At 39.9% G+C, this 21,317-nt stretch overlaps 2 protein-coding genes across 2 annotated transcripts; both read left to right on the top strand.

Moving 5' to 3' along the window:
- Positions 1-1,734: 1,734 nt before the first annotated feature.
- LOC101163441 (L-amino-acid oxidase-like) lies at positions 1,735-7,654 on the top strand. The gene is made up of 8 exons (XM_020711446.2): positions 1,735-2,278; positions 2,415-2,450; positions 3,000-3,220; positions 3,591-3,703; positions 4,007-4,208; positions 6,275-6,343; positions 6,420-6,556; positions 6,650-7,654. The coding sequence occupies exons 2-8, from the start codon at positions 2,426-2,428 to the stop codon at positions 7,479-7,481; spliced, it is 1,599 nt and encodes a 532-aa protein (XP_020567105.2). The 5' UTR covers positions 1,735-2,278; positions 2,415-2,425; the 3' UTR covers positions 7,482-7,654.
- Positions 7,655-9,058: 1,404 nt separating this feature from the next.
- On the top strand, positions 9,059-14,641 carry LOC105356325 (L-amino-acid oxidase-like). The gene is made up of 8 exons (XM_023948876.1): positions 9,059-9,105; positions 9,354-9,420; positions 10,105-10,325; positions 10,718-10,830; positions 11,791-11,992; positions 12,072-12,140; positions 12,216-12,352; positions 13,102-14,641. Exons 2-8 carry the CDS (start codon positions 9,390-9,392, stop codon positions 13,904-13,906), a joined length of 1,578 nt encoding a protein of 525 aa, XP_023804644.1. The 5' UTR covers positions 9,059-9,105; positions 9,354-9,389; the 3' UTR covers positions 13,907-14,641.
- Positions 14,642-21,317: the final 6,676 nt, after the last annotated feature.

Raw genomic sequence — 21,317 nt, 5'->3', positions numbered from 1 at the left:
CACCCATAAGGACAATTGTGACTTAGTGTAGGATGGAGCGGGATTGCAGACTTTACAATCAATTCATCTGACAGACCCCATCCTGCAGATCCTCTTGGTCATAAGTGTATTTATATATATGAAAAAAACTAACTAGTTTACACCTAAACGAACGACACATGAAGATTTCCCAGAAACCATCAGATTTGCTTTGATGCTTGAGTTCCATCACAGGGATTGACTTTCCACCCAAAACTTCACTGCTTATAAATGATGAAGTTTGTGAAATCTTTCTCTCCATTTGAGTCTTTTGTCTGCACTTCTGCTTTACGTGCACTGAAGGAGTCATGTGTCAACTGAGGCTTTCAGATCTAAATTAGCTTTAGTGCTTTAATCTTGTGCAAGTATGAGTATGAACAGCAGCTGATTCCTCAAGCTTCCAGCTCCTGATGCTTCTGGGTGATGACTCTGTTGCTGGGAAATGTCACAGTGCAAACATCCAGATGTAGAGAGTCACGTCTATCTCCTTTAAAAAAAAAATGGTAAAAACCAAATCATGTGTCCATTTATCTATCCATTTTCTACAAACACTTAATCCCTCAGGGCTGCTGGAGCCTATCCCAGCCACTCCTGGGCATAGGCAGAGTAAACTCTGGCTGGTTTGCCAGTTCATCACAGGTTCACACGCTCCCACATCCACACGTAGACAGTTTAGAGTCACCAATTAACCATTGAAGCATGTTTTTAGACTGTACATGTAAGTCAGAGAAGACAAGGAGAACGTGCAAATACCACACAACCAGGGCCTCTTGTTGTGAGGGAATAGTGCTTCCATGTGGGTCACCTGTGACCCTGTGCTTTAATTTCATTTACAAAAACATGAGGTATGGTTGCACAAACTTTAAAATTAGATTTGTAAAGATGACAAGAGATGCTTTCCTAGTCAGACGCAGTGCATATTTAAGGAACGGAGGAAGTTGGTCTGCTGCCAGGAGCACAGGTGAGTCTGAAAGTCAGAAGAGCAAAAGTTAATAGTAATCTTGCTACCAAGTCTGTGGTGAAAAAGAATCACTTATGCTGGACATTTTCTGAAGCAGCAGCGGCTGGAATAATCCCGGCGAGTCGCAGTGCAGAGTGGAGGACGTCACCAGATCAAGGCTGAAGAGGTGGGGGCTGGAATTCCAGTGAGTAAAGATGAACGAGGTAGAGCAGCGTCTCCCAGCGGTTTAATGAGGCGAGAAATCCAGAACCTCCACTGTCTCCAATAAGGCGGAAGAAGAGGAGGAGAAGAAACACAGGCAGGAAACTTCCAAAGGGATGGCAGAAGCTCTTAACCAGAGTCAGAAAAAGGGCGTAAACGTAAAAAACTAGAAGACGTGAGCTGGAAACAGCTGGAACGTCAACTGGATCAAGGTACTGGCGGAAAACAAGCAAATGTAAAGGTCCTGAGTACCGTGAGTGCAGCTGGCGTGAACGAGCACTTAACCGGAACAGGTGAGTGGAGGCAGAGTGAATGAGAAACGAAGCACAGGACAGGGCATGGCAGAAACCTCTTTGTTAAAAGGTGCACTCTGAAGACAAAGCGGGGCCAAAGTCTTCCTGCTCCACACCGTTTAGATCAGACAAACAGATCCATGAACGTCTTTGTTTTCCTCTTCTGAGCTGGAATCTGGATCAGAACTGGACGGATGGATGGATCTGATGTTGCTGCTATTTCTGTTGCACCGCTAATGTTAGGTTAAAGTTGTGAGGGCTGAAAGCGATCAGGAGTGAAAACAAACAAAGGCTGGGATTTCAAAGTAGAGCTACTTTTGCGCCAACAGTCCCGCCCACAACAAATGTCTGACGAACTCCTGCCGCTCTGCAGAAAATATGTCCTAGGAAACGACACAGGTTTTTGGATTTTAGCTAAAAAAATGGCAGAACCATATTGAAAAGACCAGTGGGGACCATTTTAAAGTAGATAAAGTGTAGTCAGAGTCGTGCGTTAAAGAATAAATAGATGAGATGAAAGACTTTTGTTAAAGGAAAACAACGTTTGAGACGTTCTTACATCGACTAGAATTAATGCAGATTTCAGGTTTATTTAGATTGAACTGAAAAAACGTATTGGATCATGTGATGACTAAAGCCACAAAGGAGAATCAAATCTGATGAAGCAAAAAAAATCCAGACTGTGGCAACAGCAAAGCTCGTCAAGGGAGGAAGGAATTCCAGCAGAAGTTGAGTCTTTCCTCCAGTTTCTCTTCAGGCGCCTCGTCGACCATTTTCTACTCCAAAAACTGATTTTATCCTTATAGTAAGTTGCAAATTTGTTTTTATCAAAACCTTTTTTTTATGTAAAGACATTGTATGTGTTAATCTGAAGTTAAATTACATTTTTTAGGTCATCATGAATTAAAAACATTTTTTTGTGTTTTTTGTCAAAAAACAAGACAAAGTTGTCATGAATCTCCTGGAGGTGAAACTATGTGAGTATTTTAAATTCTAAAAGGTACTTTTTTTCTACTTGTCCTGTTTAACAGCTGAGCAAACAGATAAGAGCTGAAGGCCTCTTGTGTTGGACATGTATTACTGAAACTACAGGGGTTGTGAATCTTTTGACACACTAAGTGATAAACTAATTGAATTAACCCCCTTGTCATCATTTTTTTAAATTATTGTGCTCTTGTGTTCCTGTGTTTTACAGGGTTTTTACTATATATGAATAAAGTAGTAAGAGCTGCAGTTTTCAGTTCTTCCTTCCTCTACAATTCTTTAAACCACATGAAATATTTGGCTTCTGCTTTTTGAGGGCCGGATTTGAACCACATTTCTCTTTCACTCTTTTCAGGAAAACATGTGACAGTTTCTATTCAAGTTAGAACTTCTCCTTTTTTCGGGATTCATACCATGCAGTAGCATGGAATGGACAGTGATGTCCTCTTTGACTGTGCCATCACAAAAGCTGCCCTAACTTCAAAAGTGAAAACACCACGCATGACTGGTTGGTTTGCTTTGTGGTGATGTGTTGATTGCAGATGTTTCTTGTGTGCTGCTGCTCGCTCTGCACAGCAGCAGCTCCGCTGAGAGTCTGAAGGAGAATCTGACCGACTGTCTGGAGGACACAGACTATGACGTGCTGCTGCAGACTGTTCAGGAGGGCCTTCCAAACATCACCGCCCCTCACCATGTGGTCATCGTTGGAGCTGGCATGGCTGGACTGACGGCGGCCATGTTGTTGCAGGATGCCGGACACCAGGTTTGAGCAGGGAGACTCCTGCACAAGTTGACCTAACGACCAATCCACACAAAATATACATCCAGATTTTAGACTCAGTTTAATTCTTAGTCATGCTCAATGAAGACATCCTCTCATCCAATACCACAAACGTCAATTGTTGCGGCCTCATAAGGCCTTGAAAGGTTTGGATGGTTCAGGACACCAAAGATCTAATGTACAGTGGGAAAAGAAATACATCCCACGAGTCTGCATGAAAGTCCTAAAGAGAATTGGTTTGTACTGAAAACAATGATGTTCGAAAATCAATTCTTTCCCTTTAACAGCATTTTATTTTCTGATAACGCAAAAGTGCTGATGTGCGGTTTTGCTTTTCTGTCTGAACCATCAGGTGACCATTTTAGAGGCCAATAATCGTGTTGGAGGTCGAGTGGAAACCCACAGGAACACGGAAGAGGGCTGGTTTGCTGAACTTGGAGCCATGAGGATCCCTAGTTTTCACCAGTATGTTAACATCAAAAACACTGAAGTTAACGATTAAAACTGAAGCTAGATAACAAACCCAATCAAAATTTTACCCGCTAAACACTGGAGCTGTGGCTGGTGACAGCAAAATAACAGATGTTCTTTGAACTACTGTATCACAATTCACTTAATTCTAGTGGATTCTGAAGCAAATGTGTCAGAATGACATTATTCACATTGATTAAACAAATGTGTGAAAAAATAGAAATCAAGTTTTTATCAGTTTCTCGCCCCAAAACTGAAAAAATAAGTTATTTTTGCTTCTTCCTGTTCTGTCAACAGGATTGTGCTCTGGGTTGCCACAAAGTTGGGTGTGAAGATGAATACATTTGTCATGGATGACCCCAACACCTACTACTTGGTAAATGGAGTAAAGAAAAGAACTTATGCAGTTAAAGGAAATGCCAGTCTCCTCGGGTACAAGGTGCAACCCAGCGAGAAGGGCAAGTCAGCTGATGAACTGCTGCAACAGGCTTTGGAAAAGGTGAGAATCAGGAAATGTTGTAACTGCTCTTCAATGTAAACCTGACTGTCATCAGCGTAGAAGATTTTCTAAACTGTTTTGTGCAGCGTGACATGTATCTACTGCAGATTATGGAACCATTTACTCATGATTGAGTGGTGGAATTGTCGTAAACCTCATTCAGACTTGGTTGTGTTAATGACTGCTGACTACATGCAGTAATCCTGCAAAGTCAACGATCGCATTTGTCAGATACCCATTTTACAGTTTAAGAATCTTTGTTCTTCTCCAGAAATGTAAATGTAAATGTCAGTTCAAAACAAGATTGACCATTTACCTTTTTCCTTTCGGCATTTTTCGAATTCCATAGTTTTTTTTATAGAACATTTGAGATAGGAAAATAATTAACTCTTTAACACCAGCCATGTCACCGGGGACAGCAAAATAACTCACGCTCTATGAATTACTGTAGCTCTTTATGCAATTTGTGGCGATACTAAATTTATGTTATTAAGTGTTGCACTCAGGGCCTCCTTTATTCCATTGCAGTTTTAGCGTTTTTGCTGCTTTGTGTCTAAATTAGTTTACCACCTACTTTTTGTTCATCAGGTGGGTCCCAGTGATTCCAGCGAATGTTGCTTTCTATGTGGTCTTTACTGCCCCTTTCATTTCCATTCACACCTCTTCATAATTTTCTCTACTTCAGCTTGCTACTGCTCAGTTCAGGGTTATTTCCTGCTTTCAGCTCTGCCTCATGGACTGCAGTAAAAGCCCTTTTGAAGTTTTCCTCTGACTTCTTCCACAGACATCACCATATGTCCATAAGAGAAATGCAGTTTCCCTCTGCTTGAATTTGCTGTTCTGATTCTACTATTATCCTTGGTGGAGTAGCTTATGTTGAGTATCAAGTGATGCGTGTAGCTTCCAACTCTTGAACAAAAGGGATGGGTCACGCAACCAACGGCTATAGGCTTCACTCAAAGATCAGGTTCTATAGATGCTTTCCATCCATTTAATGACCACATTTCCAGGTGAAAACAACTTTAAACTCATATAAGAACAAGTACATCCATTTAAACCTGGTAAATAGTGAACCAATATATTTGGCATACAGCAACAGTAAATATTTATAAACAACATTATCTAGCAATAAGTATTCAAATATTTCAATAGCATTTTACAAATATTTCACAGAAACACACATTTCCAGATCTGTGATCTTTGGATGACCATGCGCCGTTTGGTTAGTACGCTGTGAATACATCAACGTCACCTAGCGCCGTGTGTTGATGGGCGGGACCTGGTAGTTCACCGCAATAGTTTTGTTTACTCTACTTCTATATTAATTTAACAGTGGATGGCATCTATTACATCAAAAATGGATCAATCTTCACTCAAACCTGACAGCAGTCATTCCTCTGTTCTGCTCATTGAAGTACTTCTTGGTTATGGTTAGTTAAAATAAGGTCTTTAAGAATTTAATACAAAAACCATCTGGTGGAGTCCATTTTAAACGTCTCTGACACTGATCAGGTTTTAAAAATGGCTGTTGGTTTTAGTTTGTGTGACGTATAAACAATAATGTTAAACTAGAAAAAAAGCCTAAAAGTAACCAATGGTGGAGACGGTTGGCCTTCACTCAAAATTTGCTTATCAAAATAAAAGCTGTACAAAAAAAACCAGACTGGTTGTCTCTCATGGGAAACAGGATTTCATCCTTGGTATGTTGAAGTTATAAAGAATTCTCATACAGACTTCACTGTGGTTGGGTTACCAGACTGCAAGAAGCTGAATCTAGTCAGTTTGGTTTTTGTTCCACATTTGGGTAGCACAGTTCAGTTTTGATTGGCAAGTCCGTTTCAGCTTCTGCTGATCCAACTTTTCCTTTGGTCCATTTTCTGCTGTTGACTGCACATTTTGGCCTTCGTCTAGAGATGGACTCCAAACCTTCTGACTGAATCCAGAGTCTATCAGAGGTCTCAGGGGAGAAAGTCCAAAAATTCAAACAGCGATACTGGTGATATTTTTCTGAACAGAAACAAACTGTGTAAGACCTCCACAAATGAACAGTTTTCCTTCTTATGCAGATAAAATCCGAAGTAAAAGCAGAGGGCTGCCAGGCTGCATTCAAGAAATATGACCATTACTCTGTGAAGGTATGTCCTATACAGGAAAAAGAATGCTGATACCTATATCGTGACGTTTCAAGATGCCCACATGTTCTATTTCTAGGAGTATCTGAAAGAGGTTGGAGGTCTGAGTTCAGAAGCCGTCAGAATGATCGGGGATCTTCTGAATGAGCAGAGCCTCATGCACACGGCACTGACAGAGATGATCTATGACCAAACTGACATCAGTGACAATAGCATGTACGGCTTACCTGCTGTCATGTAGAAACAAGCACTGACTTTCTCAACGTGATGGCCCGAGTCTTGATCACCTTTTCTTCTTTCTTTCTTCAGGTACTACGAGGTGACTGGTGGGTCGGATCATCTTCCCAGAGCTTTTCTTAATGTTCTCGATTCAACTCTTCACCTGAACTCTAAAGTTGTCCGCATAAGTCAGTCAGATGGAGGAGTGATTGTAGAGTATAAGACGGTAAACGAGTCCTCATTCAGACAGATTCAGGCTGACTTGGTCCTGGTCACGACTACCACCAAAGCCGCTCTTTTCATTGACTTTAAACCTCCTCTGTCCATCCGAAAGATGGAGGTCATGAGGTCGGTCCACTATGACAGCGCCACCAAAATCTTTCTCACCTTCAGGGAGAAGTTTTGGGAATCAGAGGGGATCCATGGTGGAAAGAGCATCACTGACCGGCCCTCCCGCTTTATCTACTACCCCAGCCACAGTTTTCCCCAAAACCAGACCATTGGAGTCCTCCTGGCCTCCTACACTTGGTCTGATGACTCTCTTCTGTTTTTGGGGGCCAGCGATGAAGACCTCAAAGAGCTGGTTCTGAGAGATTTGGCACAGATTCACGGTGAACGGGTCCGGTCGCTGTGTACTGGTGTGATCGTCAAGAGGTGGAGCAGCGACCCTTACAGCATGGGGGCTTTCGCTTTGTTCACCCCCTACCAGCACATCGAGTACTCCAAAGAACTGTTCAGGAGCGAAGGCAGGATCCACTTTGCAGGGGAACACACCGCCTTCCCTCACGCCTGGATTGAGACGGCCATGAAATCTGCCATCAGGGCAGCTGTGAACATCAACAATGAAGTTCTGCACGGTTCAGACCAGAACCCAGGAAGGTTTTATTCTGAACCACAATGCAGTTTGAATGTTGAAAGTTAATTAAAGCTTTTAATAAATGTTAAAAGGATTTACACTCATAACATCTAAGATGTTCAATAAACCTTTGTTGGTGCAGGATCAATAGTTTTTGTTCTTAGTGGGCACAGGGGTCAAACTCGTTGGTGCAACAATAGTTGAGGAAATCTTGTCCCAAAATAAACACTTAACAAACATTTTTTGTTTATTTGCTTGAACAAATTTATTTTGCTGTATAATAAATAGGATTGGCATAAATGTAAACACAATGTGAATTTTTAACCAATTTTTATGCCACTAATTACTGGTATTAATTATTAGTATGTTTTTTTTTAAATAATCTATTCACAGTCTGTAAATATGGGTGTGTTTGATAGTTCATCTCCAAAAAAACAGGCAGCCTAATTTTCTATCATCTTTCTGCTAATAAGTTGATCTCTAAAGGTATTATAATCGTTTAAAGTAGTTATTCCATGCAACAAATCTGACTTTTCCCATGTTGTACGAGAACAACATAGATGTTTCCAGAAGCATTTATACGGAACGGCATAGCAGACAGTGCCAATGTTCTGTGAGGGAAAACTAGATGCATTTTGGTCATACGTGAATATACGTGAAAAAGTGAGAAAATGATTGCAGATGTTTCCAGAATGAATCACGTTCAGACGTATGATTCATTCGTGAGTTGTGGATCAGTTACGTAATTTTAACATGATATATGCACTGTTTAAGTCATAAAAGTTATACAGCAGTGGTACATGCATGAAAAGATCTGCGGACACCCTGAAAATACTTTATGGCCTATTTATATTTTTAAAAAGTTTAAAATAAATGAATTTTCTGTTGATTCTTTAATTTAGAGTGCAAGGTTAAGAATGGCTAGTGAGTATCAACACTTTTGATAATCAATCTAAATTCCATTTTTTATCTTTATGGATTAGGCTGTTCTGAAGTTCTGTATTTTTTAATGTACAGAAAGGTAAATTATTGCCGTCTGTTTTGAACTTAACATCTCCGCAACAGAATATTGAGGTTTATCTCTATTCATCAACAGAAATAAAAGACTTTTCAACTGTGGTCGTTTAGTTGTTTCATATGGTTGCAGGTCTCATGAACTGGGATCATTTTAGGTAAAATCAAAATACATTTAAAAATGTTTTGTATTGGCTCCAACTCAGACTGCTGACTCTGTCGAGGCTTTGAACGAACTCACATTTCCCAGAGCTTTCGGCCTTTTGATGCCCGTTATAACTGTCGGGCTTCTGTTTTCTTACTGTGATGTGTGGCCTTAAACTTAACAGAAATGAAAGTAAAAATATTTGATGTATCTCCATCATGATCTTGGAAACCGCATTTTCCTGATAGATATCACAGTGAAAGGGCTTGAACTACAAGTTCAACATTTCAGTTTCTGATCATGAGATCTTTGTGTGGTTGGCTTATTGCAACATCTAAAAAAAACAAAACCAAAAGCAAAAAAAGAAGCACAACATTGCAGTTTTTTTTTTTTGTCGTTGAGGTAAAGCCCACATTTCTGGGGGGGGGAGTGTCAGGTGATAGAAAAAAAGTTGTTTTTTGCGTCACGGCTGGACCTTTAATAGCTGAGGTTTCAACGGCATCGTAGTCTGGGAGTGAAGATCCTCAGAAAGTAGGAATCTACCATTTCATCTAGTCTTCTCTACATTTGTTTGATATTTCTGATTCAGAGAATAATCTTTTTTTTTAACAATAAATAAATAATTAAAAATATTTTATACTAATTTTTTTATAGTAAACTTAGTTTTGATGCATCAATATCACATTTTAAATCATTTCATTTCTATATTTTAAAGAAGCTCAAGATAGGTGTTTAAAAACTAGTTACTCTATTTTAATATAAAATTTGCTTTTTTCTAGCATCATCTGAACTTAAGGCGAGAGGACTCAATCAGCATGGGTGTCAAGGTGTGGAAGTTTATTTTAGGTAAGTGTTTGTCATCCAATTTTTTCTCTTTTTTCATAAATTCAACATGCTTATTTTACACATATTAAAGTAAATCATGTAAAAAAGATTGACACAATAACAAAAAGGTTAAATCTTTGGAACTTTCCCTTTTTTTAACCAATATTGGAATTTATTTCTAGTACGTCATTCTGGTTTATGATGAGTCACGTGCAGCTGTATGATAGTACATCATTCAGGAGTGAAATCTTTCATAATGACACTCATACTTTCTTCTGACCCAGTGATGATCATTGGGTCAGATGATGTTTTATTAATGAAAGAGGTTTCCCTGCTTCTGCTTTTCCAGCTCATCCATTCCTGTACTTCCTCTTCTTACAACATAATAAAAACAACGTCTGCTTGTTATTTCTGTGCAGGAAATCCTGAACAGAAAACCTAAAAAAAAGGCAGTCGGACTCAAAATAGGGAACAACCCCATTGGTCTAGTCCATTATTTTCTAAAGACTAAAAAGATCCAAACAACTTGAAAAAACTACAGAACTATGCCTTGACATAGAAAGTCTGTTTGGTCCAAATTTACATAACTGCCTTTGCTTGAACACATTCACCACGATGATCTTCAGAGACATATTACTGATCAGACACTGATAGTTAAGTTGAAGTCTTTTATGTGTTTTCTATCCCTGCTTTCTGTTCCTATAGCTGCTGCTGCAGTGCTGATGCTGGGTCTTCCTCACGGTTCCACGGCTCTCAGCCTGAAGGAGAAGCTGTCTGACTGTCTGAATGACACAGACTACCAAGAACTGCTGGATATAGCAAAGCATGGCCTTCCACACACCAGCAAGCCCCAACACATCGCCATCGTTGGTGCCGGCATGGCTGGACTGACAGCTGCCAAGTTACTAGAAGACGCAGGACATAAGGTACTATGATCCTTTATGGATCTCTAGCTCATGATTGAACCATTCAATGCTCTGATTAGCCCAACAAACATGTTGAGCTGCGAAATTTCCCTGTTCAGCTGCGTGCCTCGTCTTTTCCTCGTATACACTCTGGTATGTAAAGGAGAAGACCTGGATAACCACGCAAGCCTGCCCCAACATGCATTAACATTTCAGTTTCACGTTAAAGAATGGCTGCTGTCAGAGTTGCTGCTGATCGTACAAGTTAGATAACACACCAATGCATGCTCTAACAGACCAGCTGGCACAGCACAGGAAGATGTCAGAAGGTCGTCTTTCTACCCCGTGACTCACCGTTGACAGCCCTATTTAAGTTCAAAGACATGTAGGAAGTGTGCTGCTGCCTCTGACAGGTGACCATCATCGAGGCCAGCGGTCGCGTTGGAGGCAGAGTGGAGACCTACAGGAATAAGACCGAGGGCTGGTATGCTGACCTTGGAGCAATGAGGATCCCCAATTATCATCTGTAAGTCTCTGAAATGTTACACACACAACATACTGGTGATATCCTTGTGCCACACTCTAGTCAATAGTAAAGGGGAAGTACTCGCTTCTTACTGACTGTGCATAAATACAGTGCGCACCTTTTGTGCAAGCGATATGTAAGTGCCACTCCTGTCACACCTACCTACCCCTTCCTTGTCCTAGTGTTCACTATGACCTGTCCCCCGCAGCATGCCAGTAGTAAAATTTTCTCTGTACAGGTTCCCCAAGTTGTGAGCCTTGTGATATTTTGTGTGGGCCACCTCTGTTTAGGTTTGCCTATTTCTCATCCACAGACAGCCTGTCTCCACCTGTAAGCGCAGTTGGGACTAACGCCATGTTCACACAGAGCTTAGAAAGCTTAGAAACACGGGTTCAAGCAACTACTTCCAGTGGAAAGTCGATGTAAACTGGCAAATATGCGCGTTTTGGACTTCAGCATTCAAAATTCCCTCAATCATGCATCGCTACACAACCAGTTGAGCTTTGACCAATCAGGTTCTCAGATTTGGTGTATGGGTCAATATTAAACAATTAATGGAAGAGACAACTGTTTGAAAATTGATCATGGAGGATAAATTAGTAAGTGAGGGTTGTGTTCAACTAGAATTATACGACACCAAGTCTTTCATATATTGGAAAAAAGCTGTGAAAGAGAGAGCCTTGAGCAAAATTTTCATCACATTTGCTCCTCTTCAATATTTCACTTTAAACATCTTCCAACTGTAAGAACGTGCTAGAATAAAGTATTGGCAGTCCAGTGAACACGTAGGCAAGGAACAAGTTCAAGAACCCGCATTCAGCACGTTCACATGCCTGATGTGGACGTAGTATAAGACTCAAGTAATTCTTACATTAAACAAGACAAAACCAAGAAACTAATCAACCCAACCAGATTGTTTTTGGTTCACCGATGTAAAGCTGCCCCCCTTATCTTTGGCAGCATCATTCGGCAGTTCATCCAAGACCTCGGGGTCAAGTTGCAGCATTTCATCATGGATGACATTAACACTTTCTACCTGATCCGTGGGAATCGGAATAGAACGTACGCCGTGAAGAGCAACCCCGACATCCTGCAGTATAACGTGTCCAGAAGTGAGAGGGGGAAGTCAGCGTCTGAACTACTGAACATGGCTCTGCAGAAGGTCAGTTCCAGTCGTCCCTATGAAGTGATCCTAGCAGGACTGCTTTTCTGCTGCTGACACAGAACGATCCTTTCTGCAGGTCAAGGATGAAGTGGAGGCTAATGGCTGTGAGGCGATGCTTAAGAAGTATGACCACTACTCTGTGAAGGTGAGCTGTAGGGAAGACCTCAGAATTCATCGATCATTTAAAATGTAAACTGAATAACAAAGTCCATTGTTGTAGGAGTATCTAAAGATGGAAGGTGGTCTGAGTACGGAGGCCGTGCAGATGATCGCTGACCTTCTGAATGAGCAGAGTCTCCTGCATTTTGCTCTGACTGAAATGATCTACCTCGAGAGTGACGTCAGCGACACCACCACGTACGATCAGCTGACATTTACGCAAAACGTCTCTCCACTAAGAATTTTTGTTGATAAACTGCTTCTTACTTTTCTGTTCTTACTTTTGTTTCTCAGTGAGGAACTGCTTCTATTTTTGTCAGCTAAAAATGGGTTGACAGATATCTTCCAGCTGTCGTGTATGCAAGCTTTGTTGACTTTTAGCCAATCTGCCTGTTTGTGCATTTAATGTATTTTAACAATTGGTCTACAGTTAATCCATCTATTTGTCCTTTTTTGTGTGTGTTCATCATTAATATAGATTCATGTATACATCATGTATATTTGTGTATATATATATATATGTATATATATATATATATATATATATATATATACATACATATGTATGTACAGAGAGAGAGAAACAGTTTTCCATTTTGTTAAACCAAATCCAGCATATCATTGTCTTTCATATTTTCTTCACCAAGAAAAAAGTTATTTTCAGGTTTCAGTCTTTTATCTATCGTTTCCATCTGCATTCTGTTCATATAGCTGGTGCCAAACCATCAAAATAGTTTACCTTTATGGCAAATACACCATAGGTTCTTCAATGTCATAATTAAATGAATTTTAAACTAATTTTAATCTGTATTTAGTACTTAAACCTTTTCACGTTCAGCTGTTGTGTGTTTTATTTTTTTCAGAAATTTCCTTTTTTTCCATTTATAAAACCTTCCTTGGATTGGGTTTGTCTTTTTTTTAACTTTTTTTTCTTCTCTGTTTTATAGCTACGATGAAATAAGCGGAGGGACGGATGTCCTCGCCACAGCGTTTCTGAGCAATCTTCACAGCACACTGTTCCTGAATTCCAAGGTCAAAAGAATTGATCACGCGAACAAAGGCGTGACGGTGTGGTTTTCCAGGAATCGCAGTGACTGTTTGGAGTATCTGGATGCTGACGTCGTCCTGGTGACACCAACGGCCAGAGCCACCCTCTTCATGGAGTTTGACCCTCCTTTGTCCCCCTCCAAGATGGAAGCCATGCGTGCAGCCCACTATGCCAGCTCCACCAAAATCATCCTGACCTTCAGCCGCAAGTTCTGGCTCGACGATGGCATCCGTGGAGGCAAGAGCATCACAGACAGACCCTCCCGTTACATTTATTACCCCACCCACAGCTTTCCTAAAAACGACAGCATCGGGGTCCTTCTCGCCTCCTACACCTGGTCCGATGACTCCCTTCTCTTTCATGGTGCAAGTGATGAGGAACTTAAAGACATGGCCCTGAGGGATCTGGAACACATCCACCCCGACGCCAACGTCAGGTCTCTCTGCACAGGAGTGGTGGTGAAGAGGTGGAGCATGGATCCGTACAGTTTAGGGGCCTTCACGTTGTTCACTCCCTACCAGCACTTGGAGTATTCGGCCGAGCTCTTCCAGAGCTACGGTAATGTGCACTTTGCAGGAGAACACACAGCTTTCCCTCACGGCTGGATCGAGACATCCATGAAATCTGCGATCAGGGCAGCCAGGAACATCAATGATGCTGCAAACATGCAGGCATCCAGGGTTTCACCTCGTGACGAGCTCTGAAGGCCGCAAAGAACAAGTATTTATGAGATTGTAATGATCTTCTTTTGTGCTCACACTAACTCCTCGGCTGCTAGTTTTATTTTTACTTAGCAATTGGTCGATTCATTGATGTGAAAGTAGCATTGAAGACTAGATACACTTTTAAAATCAGCTACGTTCATACCGGCCTCGGCAATGCACGTTCAAGCAACCACTTTCAATACAAAGTAAATGTGTGTATGTGCGCATTTCGGGATTCCATGTTTAAACTCTTGCATTCATACTTTGCAATCCAAGTTTCTACAACTGTTTTCAGGCTCCAAGTACAAAACGAGTGACCATTGAACGGTTGTTGAAAGTTACACAACCAGTTGGCCAATCAGGGACTCAGATTTGGTGGTGACTCATGGATGGCATCCGCTGTCAATCATGGAGAAGCCAACCATTTGAAAATTGATTCTGGAGAAGAAATTAATAATTACATAATTCTCTGACAGCAACTCCTTCATGTCTTGGAATAGAGCTGTGAAAGCAAAACCCTGGGGTGAGATTTTCATTACTTTGACAGTTTACACCATCCCTCTTTCAACTGTAAGTGAAAGTAAATAAATACCCAATGAATAAATAACCAAAGTATCATCAACACAAGAACACAGAAAGGACTAAACAAAATAAGATATTCAATGTTACTCAGTGCTCAACTGAAGCACTGGGACTGTTTCTAAACCATAACAACAATAAAAGTTCAGAAAAGTCTGTGTGGTCGTTGTGTTGCTCATTTGTACCAAATAAGGCTTTTTTCATCCTTACTAAAAACATTCAAATGCCCTCCCCCATACTGGAAACTTGGCATGTCCAAAGGCCGTCCCTTGTTCAACTTTGACCGCAAGCTCCTGTCATAAAATCATGAATATGTGGCCCCCAAAACTTTCTAAAAACTGTACGTATATTTCTTGATTTGTTCTTTTTTTCGGCATAAAGAGGCTCTACCAGATGAGACCTGCTAAAAACAGCAAGCTAACTGGGAATAAATGGGTTGTAAATTTGACAAACGCACAGGTATTTTGGTAAAAATGTATTTAGATGTATTTGATCTATGGGCAGAAATGTAAAGTGAGGAGAGGAGACTGATTACATAGTAATTTTTAAGTTATATTACTTTATTAATTGACTTAATTTTACGTTAATCAGAACTTAGAATGTTTGAGTTGAATAAAATAAAGCAATTCAACTAAATGTAAACTATAACTTTTATAACTAATAGTTTCTTACTTCACTGAAATAGCATATTTTGATTTTAATGAACTTTAATACATTACTTAATTAACTAAAATACTTTATCTCAACTCTAAATGAGTCTTTTGATGTCTAAACTAAGTCTCATTACCTCTTCTTAGTCAGAGTCATTCTTACAAAAGAAAACCTGAGGCAGAATTGCAATTGCAACTTTATTTTTAAACCACCGGCACAAGTGCATTTGAAAAACTTGTTGTAGTACAATGTGAAACCCTGCACAATTTGTGTCAAACAAAAAGTGCATCAGCCTTTAAAAACAAGCAAATGTACATCAACATTTATTTTTCCTTATAAAACTTTATTTAAAATAAATAGCATTTTAAAATTTCTTAAGAAAAACAAAACTTGTGTATCAGGCTTTTCTTAAACTTTTCCCACATAAAACGTTTTATTTGTCTTTTCTTTGGCTGCCTTTTCCCTACAAACATTAACACTTAAAATATTACCCATTCAGGAATGTCGCCTACCACAGCTCATCTTCCACAACTGCTGCACTGAGCGGACAGAAATGCACTGAACTGTACTGTTCTCATTGACAATTGTCAGAACGCCAACAGAGGTGCTGCTGATGTCTGGCTCTAGTGACTCTTTAATCTGCAAAGGAAAAAAACAGTGTAGTATTAAAGAGGGAATTGATTGTTTAAGGGAAGAAAACTTCATGCAAAAACTACAACCAGGAATTGAATGACATTTTAACAGAAGGTCAAAAATTACACATTAAGACAATTATCATATGAAATCAAAATATGACTTTATCTGTAAGACTGCTTATCATTCCATAAGGCAGCTCAAAGCACTTTACAAAAAACAAAGCTTTGTAAAACATGACAATCTGAAACCAGGATCACATTTATTCCCCCAAACCCCACCCCTAACCAGTTTTACCAACATAACCCTCAGCTTGTTCTAGATGGGCAGCACATCCTTTCAGGACATGTCCAGGAATTCCATCGGCCCAGCTGCTTACCTATATTCACCCTCAGGAACTCTTTCCTGATGTCATGCTCACACACTCGTTCCTCTCCAGCAGGTTGTGTCCTTGTTATGGGGCAGTTGTTCTCAAACGCAGCATAGAACAGCTCCATAACAATGACACAACCTGCTGGAAAGAAAGAATGTCACCTTCTTGCCAATAAAACTTATGAAGAGCAAAGGGTAGTTCATCATTCATTAGCAAAGATTCAATTCAATTCAATTTTATTTATATACCCAATAATACAACAATAGTCGTCTCATTGGGTTTTCTCACTGGTAATTTATAAGCCCATTGTAGTCATAAATAGCATGAAGTCATAGAATTCAAGAGGTAATTGCTAAGCTAAACTAAACAGACTAATTTAAACATCCCTGCCCTTAGGCCCTCCTCCTTAGTCAGGAAAAACGCCTGGAGAAAAAAAAATGATTGCGGAACAAAAAAGAAGAAGCCCACATGGAGGAGGGATCCTCTCTCAGGATGGACAGGCGATGTACCAGAACTCTTAGAGAAGAATTAGCTTATCTAAATCTACAACCACATGTTTGAATAGTCCAGCAGTCGGGCTTCATCCAGATGGAGTTGGGGGACGGCTGGGGGCGCCAGACGAGGTGCACGGTTGGGGACAGGAGCAGGAGCACAGATGTGAGGAATGATGGGCGTCAGCATTGCTGAAGAAGGCCAGCTGAGCAATATGACAAGGTCAACATGGTCCTCAGGGTTCACTGTAAAAATGTCACAAATGCCTCCAACAACAATTATTCTTTGACATAGAAAGATAAACAGACACCTGTTGAACATTTAGAGGAATGTGAAGCAGCATTCAGGACTGAAAACCTTTTTTGGCTTCCCCTTTGGTCCTCAGGTGTCCACGTTTCAGTCAAATATTTCTAATACAGGTCGGCCAGCGAGAAGACCCTGCAGAAGACCACTGCATTCGTTTTGTTGTTGGGAGTTTCAACCATGGCAGACTCCAAATCCCACAATTAAAAAAAAAAGGGCTTGCTAATATGACTAATGATTGAAACCTTTCCTCATACATTCTGGAACCCGACCATAGTCATGAACGCCATAAATGTCCCAGCAGTCGTCTAACACGATGGTAACTCTCTGTACAATCCTCCAGATCTGCAGAACAGCATCGGTCTGGAGACAAATGTTGTTGCACGTTATCTCTCCAGGACACCAAACATATATCCAAACACCCCCACACACAGAGTCCAAGCAGAATCTATGTTTGAATCATAGTTTAAATGAAAATTGTCATTTAGTTTCATGTATATTACAGTTATTCCTATAATTGGGTAAAAGAATGTTGTTTAATTCCAGTGTTGAAAGGTTTACCGTGATGTTCCCTTTAGGAATGCTGCCACATAACATTTCAGAGGAGGGACAAAAATGTACATTCTTACATTTGATCTGGTGTCTCATTGGGACAGGAAAGTTTCAGAATGAGCCATGTCATTCTTGACTGACTCGTCTGTGCAGACTGCAGCTCAGTGCACCCAGGGGGTATCCACACAAAGTTCAGACCAAGACTGTTCATGGGAAGGGTTTGTTAGAGGACTGACGCGGTGTTCACATGTTCTGTACCTTTAGGCAGAGAGACCTTTAAATATGTTAATAAAGAACTGCACGTCTTCCGTCGTGAAAAATTCAACTTTAAAACAATATCGTTACCTTAACAGCCTGCGGCCCGAGTTCTGACGAGGGCTAGGAGCACGGGTAAACATTTTAAAATCATTGCATTGGCTTCCTGTGCTTGTCAGGATTGGTTGTAAAATGATTTTAAAGGTTAATAAAGGTTTTCTATAGTCTTGGGCCTTCTTTTATCAATGAATTGCATTTAAGGTATGTGCCCTTCCCCATTCCTCTCTTTTTCCACCACAGAGGTACTGATGCTTTCATTTTTAGTGGGTTCGATTTTATTGTTACGCCTTGCTCTCTCGTTTACCCAAAACATTTTTTTGTAGGCCTGCAACAATTACAAAACTCTGTGGCACAAGTTCTGACGAAGATCAGCGGCGGAACACGTTACACCAGTTTCAGAATTGCTCCATTGCTTCCCTGTGTTTCAGGATTGATTTTAAGAATCGTTTATTTGGCTCATAAAGGTTTCTATGGTCTTGGTTCTTCTGAGGTCCTCCAGCTCTGGCCTTCAGTAGTTCCTACTCTATTCACAATAACTTATTACAAAAATAATGAGTGGATGCTGTAAACACAGTATTTGCCTCACTTTACAGATTTACAGTCTCACTGTGTTCAGTGTGTCTTAGCTATTGGAGCCAAAACCAAGAAATTCTAAAAGTAAAAATGTTTAAAAGTGTTAGTGTTGCTGGAGAAGGCGAGATGAGGTCGACGTGGTTCACTTTAAAAAGATCATAAATTGTTTCTTTAACCCTTGTGCTATCTTAGATGACCCCCCCCCCCCCTTCCATTGAGGTGTTCTCCCTACCATGACAAAGGTGGATAAAGGTGGAAAGATTTCATGTAATCCATGGACACCAGTGAAGATCACAAATCATTGAAGAAAAAAGGTTCAGAGCACTGTCTAGTGGGTCTAGATGACCCAACTCCCAACGTTGAAGTGGCTAGGATAACACAAGGGATAATAAATTGTGTGTCGGAAATAATTTCCGATGATGCATATCTAATCTAATCTAATTAAAACTTTACTAATAGAGCACTTTTCCAACAAATGTAGCTCATAGTGCTTCACATTAAAAACATTTTCCATACCAATGAACCGAATATAATTCCCCCCACACACAGTCACACACAACATAACAAAGCATAAAATGAGACAGATGGGATGTGAAATGGAAATAGAATAAAGAGAAACAGGAAAAACTGAGTTTGAAACATTAATTATATTTTAAATGAAAATTGTCATTTAGTTGTATGTATATTTGAGTTATTTCTATAATTTGGTAAAAGAGTGTTGTTTAATTCCAGTGTTGAAAAGTTTACCGTGATGTTCTCTTTAGGAATGCTGCCACATAACATTTCAGAGGAGGGCCAAAAACGTACATTCTTACATTTGATCTAGTTTCAGTTCAAATAGTAGTTTCAGAATGAGCCTCCTCATTCTGAAACTTTCCTGTCTCATTGAGACAAGGAGGTCTTCTCTTGCTGCACAGAGACATCCATAATATGGCAAATATATTTCAGATGACTGCAGACTCCTGTGGTCTGGCTCCGTTCAGTTCATCTATTCTTTCATTTTAACTTTAAATTGTACAGCTATTTCAATACATCTCATTTACATACGTTTATGGGGCAGACATTTAATCAGCTATATTTTTCTTTGGTCTCAATACTCTGTCTACCATATGCAATCTACAGTATGATACATATTAATATATCTTTAAACATGTGCATTTGCTAGAGTTACATATTTCAGAGGATTTGTTTTCATAAGAACAAACTGGAGACAAAACACTTATTTTAAAATACTTTATATTATGAAACACAAATCACAATGTGCCAAATACCATTTTTGAGTATTAAGCAAACAATACGATACAGTTATTACTTTCTCAATCCGAGCCCAATTCAGGACAAAGTCATAACTGTTGCATAACATTAATACATTAAGATAGCTTGATTTGTTTTTCTACAGCTGCCCACTTGTCTTAAATATTGCAACCATGTTGTTAAATTACAATTAAAAAACTTACCTCAGCTCGGTGGACACTCTTATTTTTTGAACTCACTTTACTAGTTTACTAAAGGAGATACTAGAACACATGTTAGTTAGCGTAAGGCAGCTAGCTCAGCCCACATGCATTCATAAGGTTACGAGAAAACGTTATTACCAAATCACAGAGTTTATGGTGAAAAGAAGTAAAACACTGACTATAGTAGCAATTCCCACTGACTAGTATGTGACTGCCACTGCCGCCTCTCTTAATCAAAGGTAGCGGTTTACCAACTTAAAATGTGCGTCAACCAACTCGGTAAGCGTAAAACCTCACCTTTACTCCAACAACTTCATTTACCACGTACAATATTGCTCTAATGACATGATACTGCAAAACATCTCAACAAATTCAAATGGAAAAAACATTTCATTCTAATTGTTGAATTCAGGACATTATTCGAAGATATTAGAAACGTGTGGAGGACATCATCGCTACAGGTGCTTCAGACCTCCGCCATCTTGAAGACTTTTCTCAGTACGTTCACGTTCACGTGCTTACAATACGACGTAACTACGTCTCTTTACTTATAAGTTTTCCAAGGTTTCATTTACCAAAAATGTTTTAGTCCAATAAAGACATAACGGAAGTCAAAGTTGAATCGGCTTATAGGTTTTAAACGGACTTGACTTGGTTGCTACTTTTGAGGTTTATGATTTTAAAACGTTTGAGCTCGTTGTACTGTTCGGGTTCACAGCGTAGTGTTACTGAAATAGTTCAAGGAATGTCAGGCCGAATGGTTGGCGCACATTTCCACCTCACTGAATCTGGTCCTCTTTGCAAAAACGTTTGGACACCCCTCATGTCATTTTCAGCAAACATGCTGACACAGGCCCAGTTACAGTTTCTGGAAAGGCTCCAGTAAATAAATAAAATGCTGTTATTTTCTTACAGTGGTCCTTCATTTATCGTGAAACTTCCATTCGAAATATAACCTGTGATTAAAGTCCAAGATTAGAGAATAAAAACAAGGATCTGATCAAGATTGAAGATTTTTATAAACGTGGTGACCTGAATGGATTATGTACAGCAGACATGACACAAAGGGGATTGGTTAACAACGGTTTACAGCCAATCAGGATGCAGCAGAGAATGCAATGTAAAATCAAATTGAAAAAATAATGCAAAATTGTTCACACTAATTAAGTTTGAGTGCTCCTCTAAAAACTAAAACAAAATAGTGTGCTTGGAAAAGTGTGGGTTGAAGAGAAATCTTCTATAATCCCACCCTTTTTTTTTTTTTTACAAAACCTGATGAGCTGCATATTTCTATTTACAGTTTTGTTCAAAACATCCTCCTCCCACAGCTGCAGTAAAAGCAGCCCCCACTCTAGTTCAGCCTGAGTACTGTGACGGCAAAACCTGCCAGAAAAGACGGTGAGTCACTTTTTTTAAGAACTACAACCCGTACAGCCTCATAGAGACGAATGCTCCTTTTATTCCATCCTCTCATCCTTTTACA

Source organism: Oryzias latipes, chromosome 18, assembly GCF_002234675.1.
Source record: "Oryzias latipes chromosome 18, ASM223467v1".
NCBI lineage: Eukaryota > Metazoa > Chordata > Actinopteri > Beloniformes > Adrianichthyidae > Oryzias > Oryzias latipes.
Note: the sequence above shows the minus strand (reverse complement) of the source record. Positions and strands in the feature narration are given on the sequence as shown.

Coding starts and splice junctions, on each gene's coding strand:
- LOC105356325 (XM_023948876.1), top strand. CDS start 9,390: ATGGGTGTCAAGGTGTGGAAGTTTATTTTAG. Junction 10,326..10,717: donor TAGAAGACGCAGGACATAAG/GTACTATGATCC, acceptor TGCCTCTGACAG/GTGACCATCATCGAGGCCAG. Junction 10,831..11,790: donor AGGATCCCCAATTATCATCT/GTAAGTCTCTGA, acceptor TATCTTTGGCAG/CATCATTCGGCAGTTCATCC.
- LOC101163441 (XM_020711446.2), top strand. CDS start 2,426: ATGAATCTCCTGGAGGTGAAACTAT. Junction 2,451..2,999: donor TCTCCTGGAGGTGAAACTAT/GTGAGTATTTTA, acceptor TGTTGATTGCAG/ATGTTTCTTGTGTGCTGCTG. Junction 6,344..6,419: donor ATGACCATTACTCTGTGAAG/GTATGTCCTATA, acceptor TTCTATTTCTAG/GAGTATCTGAAAGAGGTTGG.